Source organism: Marmota flaviventris, chromosome 8, assembly GCF_047511675.1.
Source record: "Marmota flaviventris isolate mMarFla1 chromosome 8, mMarFla1.hap1, whole genome shotgun sequence".
Lineage (NCBI taxonomy): Eukaryota > Metazoa > Chordata > Mammalia > Rodentia > Sciuridae > Marmota > Marmota flaviventris.
This window is the reverse complement of record NC_092505.1, coordinates 107,738,735-107,764,944: the sequence shown is the minus strand read 5'-3', so window position 1 is coordinate 107,764,944 and position 26,210 is coordinate 107,738,735. Positions and strand designations below refer to the sequence as shown.

Genomic DNA, 26,210 nt, shown 5'->3' with positions numbered 1-26,210 from the left:
CCCCGCTCATCCACGTCAGGGGCAGAGAGTGGGTTAAAACTGAGTCCTCATGGTACCATGGAGCATGCTGGGAAAGGACAGGGTGGATAGATGGCCTGGACAATCCTCCTGCTACCCACTTCTAACTGAGATGATACTGTTCTACGGGAGACAAAAAAACTAGAACTGCTATGGAGACAGTGACATTTCAGTACAGAAGAGCTGTGAAGTATTCGGAAACCTCTATTTTACAGCTATGTACAGATCCCATGAGAACCCTCATCAGACTCAGCACCACACTGCTGGTGATTCTCTCCTCAAAGACAGTTAGAAATTCTGTTAGAATTAGAAATTAGGGTTAGAAATTCTGATGAATGCAAGGAACTCCATGTTTCATGATAACTTCTATTTAAAAAAAAAAAAAAAGCCAACTTTGTGGGCCCAGGTACAATAGTGAGAGATGCAGCAGAGGAGACAGTGGGAGTCCTGCACATAGCCCCGAGGGTCCCCAGTGGGGGATGCAGTGCCGCGTGGTTTCTCTCAGTGGCTTCCCTACAGGAGACACCTGCAGCAGGTGGCAGTGAACCACAGTCTGAGCCCAGCCCACCCACCGTGAGTTCCTCTCACAGCCCAGGACCTCAGAGTGCTGGGTACATTTTCAAAGCCAGTGGGGAAAGAGCTCGAGAGAAGAGTTGAACTCCATGTCATTTCAATACCAAGTTCAATCTGGAATGTTCCTAAGTCTGGTTCATTGCAGCACTTCTATGCCATGCAGGCTTCATCTGCAGCTGCTCCATGATGGCAACAATTGTGCTGCATGGAGACAGGCTCATGGCACCCAAACTGAAAAATGTCCTAACTAGCTCTTCTTTTTTAAAAGGAGATTGTGCCGGCTGCCATGATGTATGCCTATAATCCCAGTGGCTCTGGAGGCTGACACAGGAGGATCACAAGTTCCAGGCTAGCCTCCACAATTTACAGAGGCCCTAAGCAACTTAGTGAGAATCTGCCAAAATAAACAGGGTTGGGGATTCGGCTCAATGGCTAAGCATGACTGGGTTCAATCCCCAGTACCAAAAGAGACGGGGCCAGGGAGGGGGAGAGAGAGAGAGAGAGAGACTGCAGATCCCCTGCCCAGTACTTGAAGAACAGGAAGAAAAAATCTGCAGCATCAGAACACTCTCTTGACACACATAACTGCTCTTGTGGTTTGACACTGCAAAGAGCTGGCACACTCAGAGGACAATGCTCAGGGAGGGGCAGGACACCGCCAGCTGGGACTTTGAATGTGGAAGCCCCTTGACTCATCACTAATTAAGAGGTCCTGAGAAAGAGTCAGGAACAAGGCATGAGAAGGACTTTCCAGGAGAAATAGAAAGGGACAATAAAAACAGGAAAGGATACATATCCACCCCACCAATTACAATATAAATTTATATTTATGGCATAGGTTTTTTTTCACCCATAAGTTTCTAACTGATTTAAAAATATTTTTAATGGCAGTGTTGAAGAATCCCACCCTTGATGGGACAACCATTGGAAGAGAACATTCAATATTCTGAAACAAGACGTTTGATTCAGCAATCCTACTTCTAGACATTTCTTGCAAATATGTTAGAACAAATACACAAGAATACATAAAGATGCTTTTGGTGGTACTGGTGATAGAACCCAGGACCTCCACACATGCTAGGCCAGTGCTCTACCACAGAGTTACATCTCCAGTCCTTAAATGGACACAGGGTTTCACTAAGTTGCCCACACTGGCCTTGAACTTGCCATCCTCCTGCTGCGGCCTCCCAAGCGGCTGGCACTGGTGTGTGCCACTGTGCCTAGCTTACAGCATTGTTTTAAATAACAAAAACTGGAAACAAACTAAGTTCCAACCAGTGGCAGCTTAACTAAGCTATGGTAGATTTATATATTCATTATTAAATTATTATAAATGTGTTCATTCTGTAAAAAAACAGATCAGTCTAAATGCACTAATCAGTCTAAATATGAAATGAAACAAAACCCACTGTGTAAATAACTGTGTATATGTATGTAAATATACATGTTTGTATATATATTTCTGTGCACATATACATTGTTGTATGTGATATATATATATGTATGTAAGGGGGATTAAATTTCACCTTCTGCTACATATCCATGTGCATTTGAATTTTCAAACACATGCTTTCCTTTGGTTGTAGTTTGTGTCTAATGTCTCCCAAGGCTTCTTCCCAGCTGTGGGACTACTGGGAGACAGTGGTAACTCTCGGGGAAGGGGGCTTGGTGGAAGAGGTGGGGGATGCATGCCTGTGGAGGGCATGTGTCCCCAGGCCCTTCCACTCCCTGGTCCCCGCTCCCAGCCACCAGGAGACAGGAGCTTGCTCCACCACATGTTCCCCACCATGTTCTGCCTTGTCAAGAACCTACGGTGAAGAGCCCAACACAGTCTGAACCAGAACAAATCTTTTCCTTCAACTTAATTTTCTCAAAAATTTTGTCACAACAATGGATACTTAACACACCTTTCACAACAAAGAATTTCAAAATAAATACTGAACATTTCAAATAATTTTGCAATTTTTTTTGCCTGTTTCTGGTTCCATGCAGTAATTTTTGGTATTAACTTATAAAGATAGGTCGTCATATTGACTGTTACAGTGTGAAACTTATTTTTGCTTGCTGTCACTTTCGTTAGTCTCGTATGGAATTTTTACGACGATTCCACATGATCTGAGGAAGCACCTGGTACAGTGGTGCACTTTGATGGGAATTAAACGTCTCTTTTAGGAATAAAGATCTCACTTCAACTTTCATCCAGAGTGAAAGCAAAGACTTCCCGTAGTGGCAGATGCCATTTATGTGGCACCAGCTAGCCACATCCACAGGAACCCTTCCACTGCCCCGTGGATCCAACTGCAGGTGCCACAGGAAGACGGGGAATGGAGACAGCAGTTGATTCCGTTGGGCAGGCTGGTTTCTGTGGCCTCTCCCAGTATCCTCTCTGACACCCCCACCCCCACCGTCACAGGGCTTTGAGCCAAGCAGGTGCCCAGGGCTCACAGGGACCAGATCCGCTGGCAGGGGGATGTAGCAGCATGGCACTGGGAAAACCACTTACCTTCTGGTCTCCAATTTCTCACCTCCAAGGGGGACCTAGTCTCTGGGGACTGTTCAGAGGACTGAATGATATGATGTCATCAATGCCACAGCCCAGCTTTTGTGCTGTTATGGACATTGACTACACTCCCCTAGAGCCTGTTGGCAGGCTCCTAGTTTCTGGATGCTCTCGCTGTATCTTCTTTGACTCCTCCCATCTTTTGTGATTACCCCCATAGGTGTACAGGTATTTATTCCAACTTGATTTAATTAAAAAAAATTTACAGGACTCCTACCATATGATAGGCATTTTTCTAAGCCCATGATAAATGTTCTCTGAATGACTCCATAAAGCAGACATTGTTTTTTATGTCCACTCTAAAGAGAAGGCAACTGGTTCACAGGGAGAGTAAAAAGCTGCCCAAGGTCACAAGAGTTCTAAGACCTGTAGAGCAGTTGAGCCCAGACCCCATGGCCCAAGGAGTGTCCCTAGCTGCTGTACCTAGCACTTCCCATATCCCTCAAGAGCAAAGCCCTCCTCAAGCAGGGAGCCCAGGAGGACCCCAACTCTCTCACTAAAGTGCACACTTTGAAACTCTCACATTTAAAGGAATGTGCTTCCATGACTGCCAAGAAGACACCACCGTTAGTCATCCATTCCGCTTTTGCAAGTTTCTCACACTTTGACATTTTGAAACCTGGCCAAAATGTGATTTCCAGTTTTCGCATGATGAAATTATCTGGTACAGAATTTCCCTTGTTTAAAGTGAAACTACTTCAAACTTTCATCAACATAATGGATTTGGGGCTGTAGGGAAATTTGCAATTAATTATGTAGATTAAAGTCTTGTACATAAAAATTAAAAGTTTTTGTCCCACACTGAAGCAAAGAAAAAGACACATGTTTAGCTGGGTGCAGGGGCGCTTGCCTGTAATCCCAACAGCTCAGGAGGCTGAAGCAGGAGGATCATGAGTTCAAAGCCACCCTCAGCAACGTAGCTAGGCTCCAAGCAACTCATCAAGACCCTGTCTGAACATAAAAAATAAAAAGGGCTGGGGATGTGGTTCTGTGGTCAAGCACCCCTGGGTTCAATCCCAGACATATTTACTATGTTCCACCATACCGGTGAAATCTTGAGTCTCCTTTGCAAGAGATCAATAAGTTCGAGTCACATAGAGAACTTTTTCAAACTATGCCATCCACTAGGTAGGGCCAACCAGAGCCAACAGACACTGTACTGCACATAGCTGTAAATGTTCAAGGGATATGAAACTCTTATTCTCAGAATCCCAAGACAAGTCATCCAAAATTTTCTGATCAGACCAAAGGTACAGTCTAGTCTAGGCAAAACCTGTGGCAAGAAATATGAAATGAAACTCTCTGTGAAGAACCCCACATCCCCAGAAGCCCCAACTTCCGCTTTGCTCTCACAGGTCTGGCAAAGCACACTGCCCTGGACAACTGCCCTCTCCTCTTCACGCTTCAACAGAGGCCAGGGAACAACTTACAGACGGGGCCCAAGGCTGGTTCATGAGGCCCCCCACGGCTCCCACCATCGTTCATAGGAAGAGATCTCCCGTGTGGCAGTGAGGGGAGTGCGCGTCCACTCCAGCCTGCCAGGCCGGACTGTGGCGGGGAGACTGTGTCTCGGGGGCTCTCCAGGTGCCTGCCTGGCACTAGGCCCTCAGTTCACCCTCTCAGCAACTCTGGGTACAGACCATTTTCAAACTCCTTGCACACATGGAGAGCTGTCAAATCACGTGTCTGTGATTTAAAACCACACAACTGGTAGGTAGCGGATTCTCATCCCCAAAAGTCTGCACTATGAGTCCCCACCTCTTAGGAACTCTGTTCTTTCTCAGGGACCCTGGGACCAACAAACATATGGAGGTAAATGCCTGCAGACACACACAGGCCGTCCTCCTGAACACATCTCTGGAAACCCTGTCCATGAGGATGCAGAAGATGGTTCTGCCAGATGTTAGCGTCACGACTCGTCTCCTACTGGGGGGGGTACCTCAGGATACCTTCCTGGTCTTTCTACCTACTTATCACACAGGAGTCGAAGTTCTTGGGGCATATCCACAGACAACAGGCCTGAGCAGAGTGACGGGCAGAAAACATTCAGGGAACTGCAACTGAAGCTACCGCAGCAAGTCCCAGTGGTGAGCGCCCAAGACCTCTCAAGTGACAGGGAGTATCAGCAAAGCCCAGGGCGAACGCGAGAGGTTACACCAGACCTCATGACAGAAGTGAGTGTGAAGTGGAAATGGGGAAGGAAGCCGGCGTAAGAAAGCAGAAGGCTGCTTCCCAGCATTGGTGGCTGAGCCAATGCCCGCCGCAGTCGGAGGACACGGAGCTGAGCACCCGCCCAGAGCAAGGTGAGTTTCAATGCTTGTTATGACTGTGCCTGCTATGGAAGGCACGGTGTGCAGAGGGAGGGCCGCTGCTCGGTGAGCCCAGGACAGCTTGGCTAACCCAGGTGTTACTGCCGTCCAAGTTTCACTGCCATGTTCACAGTGGCACTTACGAATCAGGTAGAACCTGTCACTTGGATTCACAAGGAGGAGGGGAAGTAATGGTACTGTTAAAGTACGAACACTGTATTATGTGACTTAAAAATTCAAGCCAGAAACAATCAGCACCCTCTCCACAGATGTGTGCAAGGTGGGGAAGGAACACAGGGCACTAACAGGTTCCCCAGCTGAAGTGTGGGGTTGTTTTTTTGTTTGCTTGTTTTGTTTTTTTGGTACCAGGGATTGAACTCAGGACTCTCGACCACTGAGCCACCTCCCCAGCCCTATTTTATAGTTTATATTTATTTTATAGTTTATTTTATAGTGAGACAGGATCTCACTGAGTTGCTTATGGTCTCATTAAGTTGCTGAGGCTGGCTTTGAACTCATGATCCTCGTGCCTCAGCTTCCTGAGCTGCTGGGATTACAGGCGTGAGCCAGCACTCAGCTGAAGTCTGTTTTTTAACAGTGTCCTGAATGGCCTTTGTTTGCTTTGTCTGTGTGCAGTCCATGCTGGAGCCGGCCAACGCCACGGGGATGCAGGGCTTCAATGGCTCCGAGCGATGCCCCCGGGACACTCGAATCACCCAGCTGGTGTTCCCCACCCTCTACACGGGGGTCTTCCTGGCGGGTGCCCTGCTCAACGCACTGGCCCTGTGGGCGTTCCTGCGAATCCCCAGCTCCTCCACCTTCGTCATCTACCTCAAGAACACTTTGGTGGCTGACCTGATAATGACACTCACGCTTCCTTTCAAAATCCTCTCTGACGCGCACCTCGGGCCCTGGCAGCTCAGAGCATTCGTGTGCCGCTTCTCCTCCGTGGTCTTCTACGAGGCCATGTATGTGGGCATCACGCTGCTGGGCCTCATAGCCTTTGACAGGTTCCTCAAGATTGTCAGACCTTTCGAGAAATCATTCGTGAAAAAACCTGCTTTTGCAAAAACGGTCACAGTCTTCGTCTGGCTCCTTCTCTTCTCCATGTCCCTGCCGAATATGATCCTGAATGACAAGGAAGCAACTCCAGTGTCTGTGAAAAAGTGTGCGTCCCTGAAGGGGCCTCTGGGGCTGTGGTGGCATCGGCTGGTGAACTACGTATCCCAGGGCATTTTCTGGACTGTGTTTGTCCTAATGCTTCTGTTTTATACGGTGATTGCCAAAAAAGTCTATGATTCTTATAAAAAGGTCAAAAGTAAGGATGGCAAAAGCAAGAAGAGGCTGGGGGGGAAGGTGTTCGTGGTCTTGGCTGTCTTCTTCCTGTGCTTTGCCCCGTTTCACTTCACCCGCATCCCCTACACTCACAGCCAAACCAGCAGCAAGAAGGACTGTGCGCTGGAGAACCGGCTGTTCATTGCCAAAGAAACGACTCTCTTTTTGGCAGCAACTAACATTTGCATGGATCCCTTAATATACATATTCTTATGTAAAAGATTCACAGAAAGGCTGCCTTGCATGAGGTGCAGGAGGGCCTCACACCAGGAGCAACAGAGCAGCCAGACAGACCACATAACCCTGGGCTGACCGCTGCCACTGAGCTCGCGGCCACATGGCCACAAGGCTTCAGAAACCATCTGTGTAGAGACCAAATTTAAGCAATAAAGAAAAAGAGATGGGTACAAATGCTTCCTTGCATGATCACCCCAGGTGTACAAAAACGATCTTGTGAAGTTTAACACCACGTGAACCTATTCATAAAGCCACAACAAGAGGATGCAAGGGAAAGCAAAGGGCCACTCGAGGCCACCTTCCCAAGGACATCCCCTGAGTACTTGGGATAAGATGAGGGAAATGCAGACCCCTAAAAGCCTCCCCTCCAAACACCACCTCACATTCACTCACACACATGATCCAAACAGCCGTGTGGCTTCATAGCCCCCAGATCAATTACCACTGAGGGAAGCAGGAAACTAACTTGCAAAGGCCACAGGTGGGAGCTGAGCCAGAAGTGAAAGGGATGCTGGACACAAGGGGTCTGAGGGTCCCCGTGGGTTGACTGAGATCCTGCAGGAAGGATTTTCTCCCTGCAGTTACAAAGAGATTGCTCTGCGTCCCACAGCACAGCACAGAGCCATGACATGAGTACCCCACCCAGCTGACACCCAGTTACACACGGCTCTGCCACCGGGAAGCTGGGAGCTCAGCAAAGCACTCCTGGCCCCGTGTCAACTCCGCTGCCCCACCACCGGGCTCTCCCACTGTGGGGGGCACGTTAGGGTCCTCCCCTCCCACAGGTCTCCCATACTAACGAACTGCGGGTCCTGACTGTGTGATAGTTAGGGTTCCTGAAAGACAGGTTTGAAGTGGGCCATGCTGTTCTTGGTCCAGGTAAGTGATGTGGTTGCTGACCCACAGTCAGTGACATTCGCGGGGGGACGTGGCCAAGGCTACTTATCCTTATCTCCCTCCACAGTTTTTCTTGGATTCCTTTGTGGGTCAAAAAAAAAAAAAAAAAGTAAAATGTGCTTTCTGGAATTGTGGATGCTAATTTGTATCTCCTAAAAGAAAACACACAGAGGAGGAGCTGTCCTATGTAGATGGGCCACTGACTCCAACAGGAGTACAGCCAGGTGAAGCCCAGTGGCCTCCTTCCATGGCCAAAGGCCCTAGCCTGCCTGCCTTCTGGAAGCATCTGCTCCCACCCCTGACCTTCACTGTCCTCTATATACTGTAACTGTCAGCTTGTCAGGGGCCACACTTCTGGCCCTGTGCACATGTGAGTCTCCTGTGACTCACCTAGGGAAGTCTCATCCACCTGCAAAACCCCAAGGGGCCATCACTCACTGCCTGGCATCTCACAGGCCAGCTCCCACGGCAGCGCAGCCCAGACGGCGGCCTACCTCTGTGCACTAGCTCAGCTCCATCACTGTGCTGGGCACTCTGCCTGGCAATTGCACCCAGATATGTATCGGTGCTCTGAAAAACCTGCACATATTTTTCAGGGCAGAGACTGTCTCATCATACAATTAATAAGTGCTTGATAAAACAAATCAAATGAGTCTCATTGTTATGTCCTAGAGGAGCAAAAGGGAAGTCAGTTCTCATTGATGTTTTATCAAAAGATGGAATAAATTCTTGAAAAGAAGGTGCCAACCTCTCATTGCTCTCCTAGGGCTCAACACAAGGGCCCAGGGGTGCTGGTGCCCTGGGCTGCTCTCCTAGGGCTCACACACACTCACAGGCCCAGGGGTGCTAGTGCCCAGATACTCTCCTAGGTCTCACACACACACACACAGGCCCAGAGGTGCTGGTGCCCTGGGCTCTCACACACCCAGCCCCGGGATGCTGGTGCCTGGGCTACTCTCCTAGGGCTCACACACACGCAGGCCCAGGGATGCTGGTGCCCTGGGCTGCTCTCCTAGGGCTCACACACACCCAGGCCCAGGGATGCTGGTGCCCTGGGCTACTCTCCTAGGGCTCACACACACGCAGGCCCAGGGATGCTGGTGCCCTGGGCTGCTCTCCTAGGGCTCACACACACGCAGGCCCAGGGATGCTGGTGCCCTGGGCTGCCCTCCTAGGGCTCACACACACACAGGCTAGCACTCTAGTGCCTGGGTTCATTAGCAATCCATGGTGAGTGAAGCAGGGTTACTCATTGGTGCCGGTATAGCTGATTGAGCAACATTTCAGTTTTAAAGCTATTGACAAAAGCTGTAGTGATTCCCTCTTGGAATTGATGAAGTGAAATCTGCACGAATACGATAAACAATCTTCAAAACCACTTTAGAAAGTACTTTTGAAGCCTGGTCCTCATTGTCTCCAATACAATGAATCCTCATCTCCATGGGAGCCCCACCACCTCTGCAGGGACTGATATCACGAAGGACATCTAAGCCATGCTGATCCATTCTCTGTGCCTGTGCTCTCCCCTATGTTTCTCACAACTAATGGCACTTTCAATCTCCCCTGGAAGTGGGTACAGCTAGTATATATGACTTCTTTGAAAAATCTTTCCCAATAGAATTTCAATAGCAAATCTGCCTTCCATAAACACAAATCCTCCATCCATTATGATGATTTTACCATTAGAAGGAGAGGGCCTGATCTGTACAGTAGAATGTTCGTCAAGAAGGAGCATATCAGAGCCATCCCAAAGTGACAGTCACAAAACGAAGAACTTCCCAAACCAGCCACCCCAAGTCCTAAGCTCCAGACACCTACAGAGCAGGCTGATGACGCATAGCCACCAATGACAGAGGAGAAGGCGAAGCCAAGGCAGCTGAGCTCTGCCACCTGCGGGTCGGGCACAGGGAGGGCCTTTGTCAGGAGCTGAGATGTCCTCCAATCCCCAGGAGGGGAGGGATGCCCTGCGGCCACAAGGGAGTGCCCTGTGGAAGGGAAGGGGAAGGAGAGTAGCAGTGAGAGCCACCTTGGGGACGACAAGGCACATCCTTCTGAAGGGGGATTCCTGCAGCACACTCTAGGTGAACTTATCAGAACCCGCAGGGCATAGCGGCCCAGGCCTGGTGGGCTGTTAGCTGTGAGGTGTTCCCAGAGACTCACACTTGAGAAAAATACACGAAGTCCAGGGGGAAAATGACTGGGTTGTAAAAGCCTGGACCCGATTAGTGTGCTGACCCTTGATGGGCTTCACGGGGTGGTGACTGGAGGCAGTGACTCCATCAGTGTGCTAACCCCTGATGGGCTTCGCCGGGTAGTGACTGGAGGCAGGTGGGGTATGGCTGGGAGCAGGTGGGGTATGGCTGGAGGTAGGTGGGGTGTGGCTGGAGGAGGGGGCACTGGCAGCGTGCCTTTGGGGTACTTTTTGTATCTGGCAACCAAGTCTCTCTGCTTCCTGATCATCATGTGAGCTGCTTCCGTCGGCCACACTCTTCCACCACCATGTTATGCCTCACTGTGAGCCCCCAGGAATGGAGCCCACTGTCTACAGAAACCTCTGAAACTGTGAGCTCCCAAATAAACTCTTCTTCCTCTAAAGTTGTTCTGGTCGGGTCCTTTAGTTACAGTGGAGTAAAAGCTGATTAAAACACTATGGCTGGGGCTGGGGCTGGGGCTCAGCAGTAGAGCGCTCACCTAGCACACGTGAGATACTGGGTTCAATCCTCAGCACCACATAAAAATAAATAAACGAAATAAAGCTATTGTGTCCAACTATAACTAAAAAAAGAAAAACACTACAGCTAAGGAAACCTTGTTTAGATAAGAGTCCTACTAAGTGTAAAATTGACAAATCTTGTGAAGTGCCAAGGAACATACCTCAATATTTTGGATTCTACATGGATCAAATGGGGATAACGGGAACATGGGACACGTGTGTCACATACACTCATGACCTGTGAGTACCAGAGTCAGCTGGAGGGATCTGAAAACAGATTGCTAAACCCACCCAGAATAGCTGATTCAGTGGGCTGGGGAGGGCCTGGCATAAGCTCCTGAGTGACAGTAATGCCACAGATGTGAACCACATGTCAAGGGCCACTGCGCTCAACACTCCTTAAGGTCACACCTCCATCAAGATGACTGACAGCATTGCTGTCATGACCAAGAGCCAGATGGGTCCCCAGGAGATAAAGTCCTTAAAGGGAGTAGGGCAGCAGTAAGGTGGCAGGCAGGGGTGAGGACTTGGCACTTGGAAAGCTCATGACTGTGTCGGAGCACCCAGCATGCCTTGCCAGGGGTTACAACAATGGAGAACTGAGGCTGTGGCTGGCAAGAACAGCAGGGGTGGAACTGGCCCCAGCAGGGCCGAAGCAGCCCATGTTACTATGACAGTGCACCAGGCAGATGTGAGAGCCCAGGCACCGACTGAGAAGCTGGTGAAGTGCTACTGCCGCTTCCACGCTTCCACATTGGAGACAAGAAGCTGGACACAGGTCAGGTGACCTGCCTGGGGCCTCCTAACCTGCAGGCAGGGGGGCTGGGGCGCTCACTCACACCCTAGCTTCGGAAGCCAGTTTTCAACCACGGTATTTATGACCTCAGGAAAGAGCCTCAGGCTCTTACATGGTATTTCCTGTAATTTTGATAACTTCCGAAGCCACCCCCAGACTCCGACTCCACAAACAGCACATCCATGTGTGGGCTGTGAGCACAGGGCCTGCTGGCTCAGCAGCTCAGGCCCAGAGGCACACACGAACCTCCCAGGGCTTCCCCAGCAGCTCACGCTCATCTGCTGAGTGCCAGCTACGTGCCAGGCACCGTGCTCGACACTTGCAGGGATACCTGCTGCTCTATTCTTACAGCCCCACAAGGCAGGTATGATTAGTTTTCATGCTGGGAAAAAGTAATGAAAGTGAAGTACAAAGTGAGCATATGGCACCCCCCATTGGGACACAGCGCCCATCAGCACCCAGGGCAGGTCTGCAAGCCAATCACAGGCAGGTAGGCTGCAGACCAACACCGCACCACCCCGCAGTCCAATGTCAATACCAGCAGTGAGAAAGGGGAGGAAGTGGCCCCTGGAGAGACGAGGGAGACTCTAGACTCTACAAGCATGCAAGCTACCACAGACTCGGGGGCAGGAAGGGCAGGCCCTCCACCTTCTGAAGACTCTCAGCTCCTCCAGCACCGAGGACTCCAGGGGAAGGAGGTCCCCAAGTGGCTTTGTCTGCCTCAGGTCAGTGGATCCTCTGTTATCGCCCCAACACCAGGTCAACAGCGTCTGAAGTAGCACACTGGTCAGGAACGCAGGCCACAGTGAGTGCAGATGCGGTAGGTGGGGAGGTGCACGGTCACCTGATTTGGAACCTCAGGGGAAAGGCTGCCAGTCCAAGTGGGGAAACTGAGGAAGGAGGTCACTGCAGATAAATCTCTGAAGTGCAGCTTGAAAGAAGAAACAGCACTCAGAAGGGAGCACAGCCGCTGGGTCAAAAGGAAGGCCACACAGCAGACACGGGGCATCTGGAACCTGAAGCATGGCAGAGCCGGGTGGTGCAGTCTGCTCAGCAGAGACAGGACAGGGACTAGAGCCCTGGAGGCTGGCCAGACCCCAGGCCAAGGGAACAGTCTTCCCTGAGTCAGGGAGAGGATGAGGAAGAAGACAAGAACCTCGGGTCAGAGCAGACAGAAGAGGAACAGGGAAGACGCTGGGGTGGGGAGGGCAATCCCCTGTGCTGGAAAACAAGATAGTCAGGGAGAAAGTGACAGCAGGATGAGGCCCTCTGAAGGTTGAAAGTGACCCTAAGGCGTGGGAGCTGGAGGAAGCGCACTTGAACTCCCATAAAGCACGGGTGAGCCAAGAGTTCCACAGAGGAAGGACAGCAGCCGCGTTAGCCAGGCTTTCCCCAGGGTTCCTGAGGACAGGTCAGCTGGTCCTCCCTACACTGAGACACGCAGTGACACCACCACACAGAAACTGCCAAGGAGCAGGGGCAGGATCAAAGGCCGTGTTCCCACGTCTGACTTCAGTTGTAAGTTGGATATTCGCACGTGGCTTTGCCTAGTGATAGCCAGCGTAAGCAACTTTACCTGATGTGTATGTGAATACTTGTAGAGCTTTGTTTTTTAAAAAATACCAGCGGATTTATTAAATTTATATTCTATTAATATTTTTATCTTTACAGTTGCTGTGTAACTGTATTTCTTCAAACCAGGAATGCCTGCACTGTGAGCAACACTCCCTGCTCCCATGGGTCCCCGACTCGGCCTTACCTTACCACCATTCCAGAGTGGGGGTGGATTTCCTCCTCAGTAGAAGAGAAAACTGTCAGTATAGATCACAGAAAGTATTTCAAGGACTATTCATTTTATCACTAAAGGGAACCTAGGAACGTTCTCAAGGCAAACCAAGTATCGGGGAAACACCTTAAGCCCTGGGCTGAGGTAGGCGCTCAGCTTCTAAGCATTCCGACCTCACCGTGCACACAGACTCTGCCTGTCAGTTCACCCCTTCACTCTCCCTTGGCCTTTCAACAAGAAAGCACTGCTGGCTCCCTAGGCACCACAGAGCTCCCGGCAATGGTCCCTGTGCAGGCTCCCTTGAGGTTCCCTCCCCCAGGAGGCCTCCCCAGGCTCCCTGCTGGGCAGGGATCGCTTCCTGCTGGCTTTGCCCACAGTGAATGGCTACTCAGCCCTGCACTCTGGAGTCCACCTGGCCTGGTCTAGTCCTGCCGCAGCCTAACACGGCCTCTCATGAGCAACCTGCCCACAGCTGGACCTGGATGAAGTAAGTGGCCAGCCTCAAAGGGAATATCACCACGAGGCAGGGGCGAGGGGCAGGGGCGAGGGGCAGGGGCGAGGGGCAGGGGCCAGACGCAGGCCAGCTCAGACTCAGGTCCAGTTCATCAGCCCTTTCGTCCACCATTCCATGTAGAGTTCTCAAGCCAGAAGAGGCAAGTACTTTATTTGAAGCCAACCTGACAGATGCAAATCATTCCAGGTGACAGATTAAACACAGTAATTCAAGCCACAGGGACCAAAGATAGCGATCTCTTCAAAGGCACATTAAAGGGTTTGTGATAATTACACATGGCACCCTGGGTGTGAGTCAGGATTAGAATGGCTTTGTGCGCAGAGATGGACCAGTAGGACCTGGTGAAGATTTCACTGCAGTCCTTGTTGTAGGCTCAGGCTATGTGGAAAAGGCATGGGATTCAAGAGAAATCCCTAGAGCTAGGTTTCAGTGACAACCCTCTCGTCTTTAGTAATAATGAGTTACTGTGCTATCAAGGTCTTCGACAGCCTTCATGAGCATTTCCTTGAAGAAATGGCTATGTCTGAGATTATAGTGACAGAGAACAATGAGGTCACAACACAAATGCTAGGCACTGGAGGGGACACTGTCCCCAGTTCACACCAATGCCAAGTAAAGAAGGGAGGAGAGAAAGAAGTTGAGGCCATGGACGAGCCTCCCGGAGACCAAGCAGCCCAAGGACAGCTGCCCAAGGACTTACAGACACAGGCGAGGGGCAGAAACAAAGAGCTCACTTCAGGACTGAGAAGCTCACCTGTCCCCTCAGCCAATTCCAATTCTATGGGAGATGTGAGAAACACCTCTTCCCCCTGGCACCTCTGTCTATTGAAGACTATGTTTTGAGAAGTCAGTGAGGTTATGAGATTTATCATCCAAATATCCAGGTTCAAAGTAGGTCATTTAATAGACACTGAACCCAAGAAAAGTTGAATGAGCCACCCAGTATTAAAAAAAGAAAATAGAATTTTGTTCTAGGACTTGTCAGTTAGTAATCTAAGAACCAGGCTTAAAGACTTAAAAGGCTTATTAGACATCCCCTTCCCATGTCAAATTCTAAATCCTGATGTGGACAGCTTGACATGTCTAAGGACCCAGAGTCTTGAAGCCCCTCCTGCTACACAACCCCCTGGATGGACTTGGCAGACACAGATTTCAAAAGCCAAGAGGAGCCAAGCACAGTGGACCACACAGGTAATTCCAGTGACTCAGGAGACTAAGGCAGGATTCAAAGTTCAAGGTCAGACTCAGCAATTTAGTGAGGTCCTAAGCAACTTAGTGAGCCCCTGTCTCTAAATAAAAAGGGCCGGGATGTAGTTTGGGGGTGCCCACTGCAGAGCTCCCCCTGGGTTTAATCTTCAGTACCACAAAAAGGAAAAAAATTTTTAAAAGTTCAGAAGGATTAATGGGAAAGTAAAAATAAAAAAGTAGAGGAATTAACCTAAAGAATTAAAGAGTCTATACAGCATCAAACCAAATGTAATATGTGATGACTGAATTGCACTTCAAAAAAAAAAAAAAAAAGGCTAAAAGATAACATTAAAAATTGTCAAAATTTTCACATGGGAGTATGTCTTTATTCATTATCTCAACATTATTATCTGGACTTATAATACTATTATGATAAAGTAAGAAAATACATATTGCTTTTTTGGAAACACATGCTAAAGGTAAGTTTGATCCATTGCACCTTAAAACACATTTCCCCCAAAAAAATGTATGTATGAGTGTGGATGGGGTGAGGACTGTGTGAAAAACGGCAGCAACTGGTAAATCTGACTGAACCACTCCTTCACCTGATGTGTGGGTTTAACAGCTTTAAAAATAATTCCAAGAGGAAATAATACCACTCTTAGCTGAAACAAAAAGGAATTTTTTTAAAAAATCTAAGCATTATGGTGGCAGAAATGCACACATAGACACAAAGGATGTCTTGTATTCAAAATAAATTTGAGATTTGAATGGGCTAAATAGCATTACTAAAACGCCACCCTGCATTTACCAAGATCTTCCAACGAAGCAGCAAAGCAGTTATTACTATAAAATCTCCCAGGGCTTTTATGAAATGTGAGACTTGCTATAAAAATCAACAGAAATAAAAACTCCACTGGTTTACCTTTCGATGATGTGAACACTTACAAAGTTATGGGCTGGTTGCTGGCCACTGTTCTCAAGGCCTGCACTTCTTTTGTGACTAAACATGAAGGATTTCCCTTTTCGAATGTCAGGTAAGACCAGCTGCAACTCGCCCTGGCTTGAGACTGGCATAAGGCACCACAGGGAGACTGCTGCACTAAGGCTGACTTGGGTGAACTTGGACATTACCAGACTTGGTGTGCACCGACAGCCGGAGGTGGACACAGCTACTGTCCCCAGACAGGGCTCGCCTGGCTACTGGCTAGTGAGGAGGGGAGGCCTGCTCTGCCCCAGGCCTATCCCAGGGAAGGACACAGCCCTGCCCTCCTGAGCAGCCACCACACACAGCCAGGAGCCTGGACACACACCCAAGGACCTAGACAGACACCCAAGGACCTGGAGAGGCCTTCAGGGTGAGAAGGGCCCATCCCAACCCTCTTGCACTTCACCTTTTTTAAAAGGCCACTTAAATCCAGGTGATAAAATATTGAGTTACCAAAACATTTTCCTTTCAAATTTATAATTAAGGAAAAAAATCAAAACCATCAGTAGGTGTGTGTGGGGGCATTTTCCTTAAAGTTAAAAAAAAAAAAAAAAGATCACTGACCCAAGTAAGAAAGTCAACCCAGGTATTAAAACTTGAAGTTCATAATAGAGCAGAACTGGCTATATTCATGTAAGGGAAGCCTGTCGAATAACATCTTGGGAAGGTCCCTACTATGCCATCTCTCCTGGGAATGTGACTGGCAGTCCTAAGAACATGTAGACTTTTGCTCAGCATGCTTGGAAAGGTTGCAAGGATGTCTCCCTTTGAATTGATGCTCTTAAGACTTGGCAGTTGTTCTGCCAGCAAGCTACTGAACAATGAGCAGCAGATCATTCTCTTTTTTTTTTTTTAATTTTTTTTTTTAGTTTTAGTTGGACACAATATCTTTATTTATTTTTATGTGGTGCTGAGGGTCGAACCCAGTGCCTCACACGTGCAAGGCAGGAGCTCTACCAATGAGCTACAGCACAGCCCAGATCATTCATTCTTTATGCACCATGATAAAAAGAAAAAGTTCAATCCAAAAGAAGGTCTGCAGGGCATGACCCTGCTGCTCAAAGGCATGGACAGGCTGCACACGCTCCAGGCAAAACACAAAGCTGTGCAGACAGCCTCAGCCGCAGCAAAAAACTGCAGGTTACCCCAGGACATGCACACAAGATTAGGCCAACTTCCATTCGGAGGCCTTCGCTAGGTCATGACACACAAACCCCACCCCACTCAGAATGGAAAAATACTAACCTTGTAGTTTTCTGCATTTGTGTGTTTAGGAAAAGGCAACTGAAGGAATATAATTTTGATACCCCAATACTGGTAACTGGACATATTTGCTTTTCTGTACTCAGAAGGAGAACCAACTATTTTTTTATTTATTATAATAAATATATATTTATTATTTCCTTAAGTCATAAGCACACACTAATACGTATTACAGATGTACTGGCATGAAAAATGTTTTCACCTGACATTTGATTTTAATTTATCTTCATTTATAACAAATAGTCATAAGTATTGATTCCATTTGGTTAAATTAACTTATTTAAAATGTTGCATTCAAACAAATACCAGAACTTGAGATCTTTTTGAAAGTTCTAAAATTAATTAAATTTTTTAAAAGTATATTATATAAATTTATCACTGTGATGTGCTCTTCAGAAAGAATTAAACAAATTATTTTCTCATTTTGAAGAATAACATTCATGGGATTCAGTGAACCAGTCTCTAGGTTACCTTTATTTTAGAATACTTTGGATAGTTATATTGGTATATGTGTGAAAATATTCTACAAATTTCCTCAGATTCAAGAATACCATTACTGGATTCCAAAAGTTATTAACTGCTACTTACTATAAATGCGTTTCAATTTTACTCTCTAAATAATGTGTGTAATAATATTTTAAAGAATTTCTTTCATGAAATATATTTTTTGTTCCTTTTTAAATCCAGAATTAACCCAGCAAGGAGGCTACAAATACGATTTTCTAAAAGAACGAAAGAAAGAAAGAAAGAGAAAACAAGACAGAACAAATCCGCCCGACCTGAAGACGGGGCTGGCGAGCAGGCCGTGCCGGAGCGCTGCCACCCACCCCTTAAGCCCACTCCTGATGCTCAGGTTGCAGCCTCTGCTGCTCAGGTGAGTCACCGTCTGATTGCTGCAGGTTCAGGAAGCTCTCCACCATCTACAAACCTCACCTACTCCTCAAGGTGAGTCACGCACATTATCGAGAGCAGGTCTCTCCAGTTGTTCCTGGGCAGGCGCGTTTCAAAGGGTGCCGCTGAGGGCGGCCTCAGAGGGGCAGGGAGCACCCAACCCTCCCTGGCAGGGGAGAAGATGCTTGCCTGCTGCAGCCCACCAGAAAGCCCACCTCGCTGCCAGCCTTAATCCCACCTGACTCCTCATCAGGGGAGGGGAGCTCGCCACAGCTGGAAGGCACTGGACAGGTGAATGGACAGCCACCCCACATTGAAAGGTAAGAAAGCCTCTCAATTATCTTAAAAACCGCGGTGGATGGGACGCAGTGCTGATGAAGACTGTAATTATACTTCTCCTTCAATCTGGGGTTTGAGGGAAAAGCAGAAATCAGATGTGGGTTGTACCAGATACTGGCCCCTGGGGGGGCGCGCGCCCTGGAGGGACCCCTGCTTCAGCCTCCCGTCCCCCAGGCAGAGCCCAGCCGCCTGCTACCCCTCCTGGGCGCTCCTCTTGGTTGCACATCCATCCAGTGGATCGCTTTCCACCCTGGCTTCATTAGAAGAGGAAAATCCAAGGCCACTCATAATTGATCCCCAGGACCCCAACTTAGGTCTGCCTCCTAATCTTTTATCCATATTTCTTTAAAAGAGATCAAAGGAAGAAAAAAGGATTCTTTTTTGTCCCAGTTGCTTCATTTCAATAGAAAGAATCTCAGTCTTTCACTGTGCCACAAAGAACAGGGCAGACTTCATTCTGATGTCTTGAGACAGCGTGTCTGAACAGGCAGGAAGGCCGGGAAGCCGCCGCACCTGGCCACAGGCACCGGCTCAGCCATGCTCCCCTCTGACTGTTGGGCAACTTGGCACCCAGGGAGGAGAGGAAAGGCAAGAGAGCTTTCACTCTTCTAAATTAGAATAAAGACTTTAACCCATGAAGTCCCAGGTTTCCAGGTCTGCAAACAGTAACTGTTTCAAAGCCACCGAAAGTGGTATATTTGCTGTTTGAGTTTTTATACATGTTCGCCATCAGGGCTCATGGGACAAAGTGGGTTAAATGATGGATGCACTTAGGGTAGAGAGAACTTTTATTTTTTAGGCTAAGCTTTATCTACAAACAGTTTCACATCATGTTCTCAAGTTGAATCTGTTGTCATGTTAGGTATAATAACATTTATAATAATGGTTTTCTTTCATAATTCTAATTTGAGACTTCAATTTGTAACCAATATGAACAACGAAAAATTATTATATGTTGGGGGTTAGCCAGACACCCTGCTGAAAGTACACGATTATTTCTGCCGATTCAAAGTGAACTGTCTCCATGAAGCTAGGCAAGGAAACGGCATGTTCTGAGTCCCCTACTCAGGTCATTGTTCCCACACCTCTCTAAAGACTGCTGCGACAGGAATGCATGGGAAGGAAGAGGAGAAGATCTAGCTAGCTTCTCAATTCTCTATTTTTTAAAGAGACAGTCTAGAAGCCAGGAACAGTAGTGCAGGCCTGTAATCCCAGAGGCTCTGGAGGGTTGCAAGTTCAAGGAAGGCACCAGAAAGTTAGTGGGGCCCTAAGCAGCTTAGCGATCCTGTCTCAAAAACTAAAAAGGACTGGGGATGTGGCTCAGTGGTAAAGCACTGCTGGGTTTAATCAAGAGTTTAAAAAAATAAAGGATGTAGCCAAGAAAAGAAAGTATTTAGTCAGAGGACCGTAACTATTTCATGAGGACCCTGAGGGGGATGTTTGAACCTGAGATGGTCCTCGCAGAGACACCAGGAGGGAGAGGGAAGTGCGGTAGATCTATGCTCTCTCTTGGGCTGTGTGCGGCAGCTGGCCAGCTCAGCTTCCTCGCTTGATATCTTAGTGTGTCGTTCTCTGTGAGAACACTCCTTTCAAGCTAGCTCTAAGGGGATGCCACAGACATTTAAGGTACAAAAGATCACAGTGCAATTGTGTTTGCTATGCTTCCAAACTGAGAAAAGCTACAAAAGTCCGTGAAAGTCCCACAAAGCCCAACAGAAGGTGCGTGGCGAAGGCCGCAAAGAAGCAGAGGTCTGAGCCAAGTGGCTCCGAGTCCCCGGGGAAGGCTCTCTGCACAGCACGAGGCAGCAGTCGGTTTAGGGAATGGAAAGCCCAGGGCTCAGCAGAAAAGCTGGGGTCACCAGTCACCAGTGTGACCTGGGGAAGGCTCCCAGTTCCCAAAGGTCTCTGCCCCTGCTCCCAGGCACAGTGAGGAGATTTGATTGGGTGCTTGTTGGAGGCCCCTTGCAGGGGAAGAATCCAAGACCAGAGAGGCTGAGTTTGAGGAACTCCCTGCAGCTGGCTGGGGCAGAGCCAGGGGGCCTCTGGTTTGGCCCTCCCCAGTTTCCTCTCAGGCAGTGCTGGGTATTTGGGATGAGCCTTGGGTTCTCTGATAATCAAGCTCAGCACCTCAGCTCTCCTCCTGGGAAAGGGGATCCTAGGGGCAAAGGGCCTCCCCTGTGTCAGGCCAGGCTCCCATCTGACCTGGCAATGATCCCCACACCTGCGACCCTGTCCATGCAAACACAGGCGGAAGAGCGCACGCCCCTCCACTCTGCACCCAGTGAGCATCACTGGCCTCATTAGCATCCTTCCAGGCCCCAGATAAGGGAATGTCCACTAGCCTGCACTTGGAGGCACACCAGGCTTCACCTGGTACGAGGCACCAAAGCCAGTGTTTCCCAACCACGAGTCTTCAATTCTACTCCTCCGTCATTCCAAAAAACGTTCATCATTTTGCAAGGAGAGGGTAACTCCTTCAACAACGCTTTCTGTTTTGTGATGTTGGGGATGGAACTCAGGGCCTTGTGCATGTTAGGTAAACACTGCCACTGAGCCACATCCCAGCGCTGCTTCTGTCAGGGCTCACACAGGTCTATATGCCACTCACTGTCCTTCCTGCGGTGGGATAATAATTAGCACACACTGCTGGATTGATATGCGCCATGACTCCTGAATATCTTAGCAGATGTTATTTAGGGGGGGGAAATACGCGATTTTAAGATGCTCACTCCAGCACCCCAATTGACAGCCCAGCAAACTGAGGGCTGAGTAGCCGACCAGCAAGAAGCACAGCTGGAGCGGGAGCACGCTGCCTGCTGGCTACCCTTCTCCTACTGCTTCCTGGGTTCGGAGCAAACTCGTTATTTGCTATCAGTTATCTCTTTTGTGGCAGCTGAATAGGTAAAAATATATCCATTTACTGTACACTTGCCATACAGTTTGACTATGGGGAATAGCTGATGCTGCCAGGTATGCTTACACAACTTGGGAGGCTGAAGCAGGAGGAGCACACTGGAGGCCAGCCTCAGCTATTCCACCTGACTTGCGCTCAAGTCCAGGCCTGGTCCTCACTGGCTGTGGCCACAGGACAAGCTCTGATGCTGCACCCACAGGCAGCACACATCTGCTGGGAGGAGTTCCCAAGCCTCAGCCTTCATTTGAAAGAACAAGAGAAACATTCTTACTTCCACTCAAGAGCAGCATATGGACACTGAGTTCTTATTAAATGCCAGGTCTGAATAAAAGGGCCATGCTAGGGCAGGACCCCGTTAGGTCCACGAGGACTGCCTTCCAGAAGGGGAAACTAGGGCATAGAGGGTGGGCAACTCACCCAAGTAAAGAGATCTGAAAGTTGAATCCAATGTCCTTTTTAATAAGTCAAAATGCATGTGACTTAGAATAGCCCTAGGTGCACAGGGACATCAGCCAGGCCCACCGAACCCTGTAGTACTGTTGTCCCTGCCACCTCCTGAGAGAGGGGCCTGTACCTTGGCACTGCCAGGGGAGGGCTGTGCAGCCTGAAGGGGCTTGCAGGCTGGAGAGGCCACTGGCTTTCAGCCCCAGAGCACCTCTCCAGAGGACACAGAGCAAGTGAGGCCTGGCTGGTGAGGTCCAGGAGGCCAGAGCATGTTCACGGCTAAATACAAGAAGATTCCAGCTGCCCTCAAAGCACAGCCAGTGTTAACAGGCAGCAGAAACAAAGAACCCAAGGTCCCCACACCATAGGAGCTCACGACATAGCTGAAGAAAGAAAAATATTCATAGAAAATGAGGTCTGGGTGCACAGACGCCGGAGTTCAGCTGCATGGTGCTTAGGCTGAGAACCGAGAGGCCAGAGCCAGGAGGCCAATGAGTGGAGGCCAGCTGCCTCTGGACCACAGGCACTGAGGGCAGGTCACACTGCTGGGTGTACAACCTGCCAGTGCACGCCTGCCCCTCCTCACACCTGCCAGACTCAAAGACCATAAATAAGAATAAAAATGAACCATTTTAAACAAACTGACTAAGAGGATACTGGGAAACCCACAACACTGTTGCTGGATGTGTTTGCTGAAGCCACATCACACCTGGGCAGACTGTCGCGGCTCGGGCTTGCAAGGAGACGTTGACTTGCACTGGGAGGCCACAGTCCACTCATCCCTGGTCTTGAGAACAGTGTTCCTACAGGCATGCTAGCAAGCTTTCCTGACTTCAAAATGCTTGGTTAAAACAAACACTAAAATAAGGGGAGCTGTGATTCTTCACCCTAATTGTAATCTTAGAATCTGGCAAGTATAAGGAGGACGAGTTTGGACAGGAAGGCCACCCATCCCAAACAGTGTAGCAAATGAATGAATCAGAGGGACAGCGGATGCCACCAAGGGGCTAGGCAGCTTCCACTTAGTAGTGCCTATGGTGTCGACAGTGCATCCAGAAGATCCCTCTACACCTCGGTGCCAGCATGTGCCTGTTAATCATCAACATCACCTTCTCCATTCTGCCTAAATCAATCATTCAGATTCCATGCTGTAAACGATAAAATATACACAGAAAATGAAAAAACCGCCCACTCTGTGCTCCACACCAGCAGCATAATATCTCAAACACGACCCCTGTCCTTCATCCTGAGACCCAGTCCTGTACGAGGCATGCTGGGACAGCACGGTCTTTGCTCATGTTCAGTCGAGACCACAGGTAACCTAACAGGTACCCATCAGCCAGCCAGTTCAGAGGCCAGCTGGAATGCTCCAGGCTATAGAGCACCCTACAGCCCAGATAGCACGAGGGGGCCAGGCACACACGGGTCCCTGAGGTGTTTTCATCACACTGCTGCGTCTTCATAGTTCCTCTGGGAAGAGTGTTCAGGCCCTTCTCCCCAGCAGGCTGGGTCTAATTATAAGAACTCCCGAGCACTAGACCTAGCAGAAGAGCCAACTGAAAACATCCATTATGACTTATGGTATAAAAACATTTTCCTGTGGTCCAATCTGATCATCAGCACCAAGAACAAAGATGCTTTGTAGCTTCTGAAAGCACACAGATTCCAAGTCAATCATGGTGGCATGAAATGCTCCGTCACTTTGGAAGGCAGAACAAGATGTTCATGGAAAAGACACTGGCAGGTGGCTGCCAAGGTGGGACTGGGTCAGAGTAGGGACCTCCTCACATGAGAACTTAACACAGGTCAAGTGGGTTTGGAGCGTAGACCCTGCCTGCCAGGTGCTCTGTCAAACGCTGGGGTCAGAAAGACGCAGGGACGCTTGGGCAGGCAAGAGAAGAACAAAAATGCCAAGTGACAGCTGAGGGTGGGGCCACCAAGCAGGAGGACAGGAAGCTGAGATGAGGGCTCGGCTGGTCACACTGAGGGGTGAGGAGCCTGCCTCCTGCACCAGCACAGGAGGGGTCTGCAGGACAACAGGCCAGCGGGGCTAGGAACCTGGGGGTGGAGGGTAGACAGGATTAGGGAGGGAGCCTGGTCACCTACAGGGCCTTGAGCTGGGCCCTGGACAAGACCAGAAGACAAGACCAGAGACAAAGGAGGACATCAAGCAAGGAGATGTGGCCAGCAGAGGAAATCACACGTGAGAAATGTGAGGTGACATGGACACTCAGGTCCCCATCTCTCCACGTGAGGAAGCTACCAACTTTATATAGCCGCTCCAAAGAGTCATTTTCATTCAAATAATTCCACTCATTAGAGGAAGATTCTTTTTATAAAGATGATTGATATCAGAAGTATACACTTACACAGGAATACTTTGAAAATAACTCTCGTGCGTAAGTCCTTTCTAAGTACATTAGGTCAGAGACTTTTACCTTGGATGTGGGGGTGGGGTACTTGCTTTCACTGGAGGAGAGAAAAGGGAACAATGAGGGTTTGATGCTGATGAAAACCGAAACATCCAGTGGTGTTGTGAAGACAAAGGGTACAGACAAAGGGTATAAACTCAGTGGCCCCAGTCTCTTTAGGGACTGCTTTTACTCCCTAACCTGAAGAGCATTAAGCTTTGATTAAACTGCCACTCACTTAGGAGAGCTACCTGACAGCCGTCCTGCTGGGAGAGGCCTGGAGGACACCTTTCCCAGACAGCCATCGGAGGACCCGATCAGAACGCAAAGGTGACAACCAACCACACAGACAAAGCTCTACTCCCCAGCACAATGCTCCGGCCACAGGGTAGCCCTGCCCTGAAGAATGGCTACACAAGCTTAGAGAGAGCCTCTTCTCCTCTGCACAGCTGGCAGATGGTGACCACTCCTGGGCCCTGGTCAGCCCCGCCTGTACTCATCTAAAGCCACTCCACTGGCTGGTTATGCAGACTGCAGCCCCAAAGGCCCAGTGCAGCTGCCTCAGCGTCCATGATCCAGGATTTATCTGAGTACCTTACACTAGGCTGGAACAGAAAATTCAAATGTGTATTTCAAATGAAAAAAACCCGCAAAATTTGATGAAGACTTTCATTATTAAGCAGAAAAAGTATGTTTCCCTGGAATTTACCCTTTTATATACCATGGTGTTGACCACAGCTCACCAGATTCTCATGGCACCTTTAGGAGAGAGCACAGGTGATTATTAGTCTCCTCTTTTCATAGATGAGAAGGCTCAAGCTCTGAGAAACAAAATGATATGTCCAAGGTCAATGAGTCAAAACCTTGACACCTGCCAATCGGATCCAGGCTCAGGAGGCCCCCTGGGGCTGCCCGCCAAGCACACTGCCAGCCTGGGGCCGGGAGACTGGACTCACTGCCTACCCTACCCCTCATTATCTGCATCATGCAGGGAAACTTGCTGAATTTTTTTTTTTTTTTTTAAACCAGGGATAGAACCTAAGAGTGCCACATCCCCAGCCCTCCCCCCACTTTTAAAATTTTATTTAGAGACAGGGTCTCACTAAGTTGCTAAGGTTGGCTTTGAACTTGCGACCCTCCTGCCTCAGCCTCCAGAGCTGCTGGGGTTATAGGCCTGCCCCATACAGCAAAGTCTTGTTGAGGTTTCTCTCCTGTGCTAAAGGAATAACCAGGAGGAGGACTGAGGTTAGAACAATTCCATATAAACCCTGTCCTCGAGGAACTTACAGTCAAGTTTGTACCTACTTGTCCCATAAAAATACACACACACACCCGGTGCAAGGTGCCCTGAAAAAATACGTGAAGTCTCAATGTGAACACAAATCATGCCTAAAGCAGTCTACAGACACCAACACAGCTATGGCAGAGACTCTGAGGGCGGCAGCTGAAAATGTGAATGAAGTGCTGCTGTGCTTTACATTCCAAGGCCCCAGGAGACCTCCTCCACACATTAATGCATTAATGAGATGCTTGTTGAATACAGTGACCTAATTCCATTACAAAAGAGGTACCTACCAGTGAGGCAACCCTCCTCCGCGGGGGCTTTCAGCAGAGCTGTCCTCTCAGGTTGTTGGAGAGCAGGTGCTCACAGGCTCAAACACAGACACAGGCACAGGTTTAAACTGGGAAAGAGTCTTGGGTTATCGGTGACCACAGGATGCGAGAGGCAGAAACTCTGAGGTCTTCTGTGAAGGTCTCTGTCACTAAAAACTGGGCTACCTCAGGACTCCCACAGGACCTGCGGGGGCAGGGCTGCTTCTCAACAAGAAAGTGGGGACATGACCACCAGGACTGAGGGACATCCTCACAGCTAAGATGTGAGCTTGCAGAGGGCCAGCAGGGAGGCCAAGAGGGCCTATGAGGCAGTCATTTAAGAACCACCACCACCACCAAATAAGAAGTCCAGAAAATCACTCAGGGCAACCGTGTTCAGGGACCATTTATCTTTCAGCTCTTGACCAGAGGGCAGTAATG

General features: G+C 49.0%; 2 protein-coding genes across 3 annotated transcripts in view; one reads left to right on the top strand and one right to left on the bottom strand.

Moving 5' to 3' along the window:
* Positions 1-26,210, bottom strand: part of Med12l (mediator complex subunit 12L) — a 263,138-nt gene that overhangs the window by 75,698 nt on the left and 161,230 nt on the right. The gene's annotated exons all lie outside the window — the stretch shown is intronic.
* On the top strand, positions 5,364-7,206 carry P2ry13 (purinergic receptor P2Y13). Its single transcript, XM_027934060.2, has 2 exons — positions 5,364-5,454; positions 6,097-7,206. Exon 2 carries the CDS (start codon positions 6,100-6,102, stop codon positions 7,105-7,107), a length of 1,008 nt encoding a protein of 335 aa, XP_027789861.1. The 5' UTR covers positions 5,364-5,454; positions 6,097-6,099; the 3' UTR covers positions 7,108-7,206.

Bases quoted from the DNA above. Each gene is read 5' to 3' on its own strand.
- P2ry13 (XM_027934060.2), top strand. From the start codon at position 6,100: ATGCTGGAGCCGGCCAACGCCACGGGGATGCAGGGCTTCAATGGCTCC.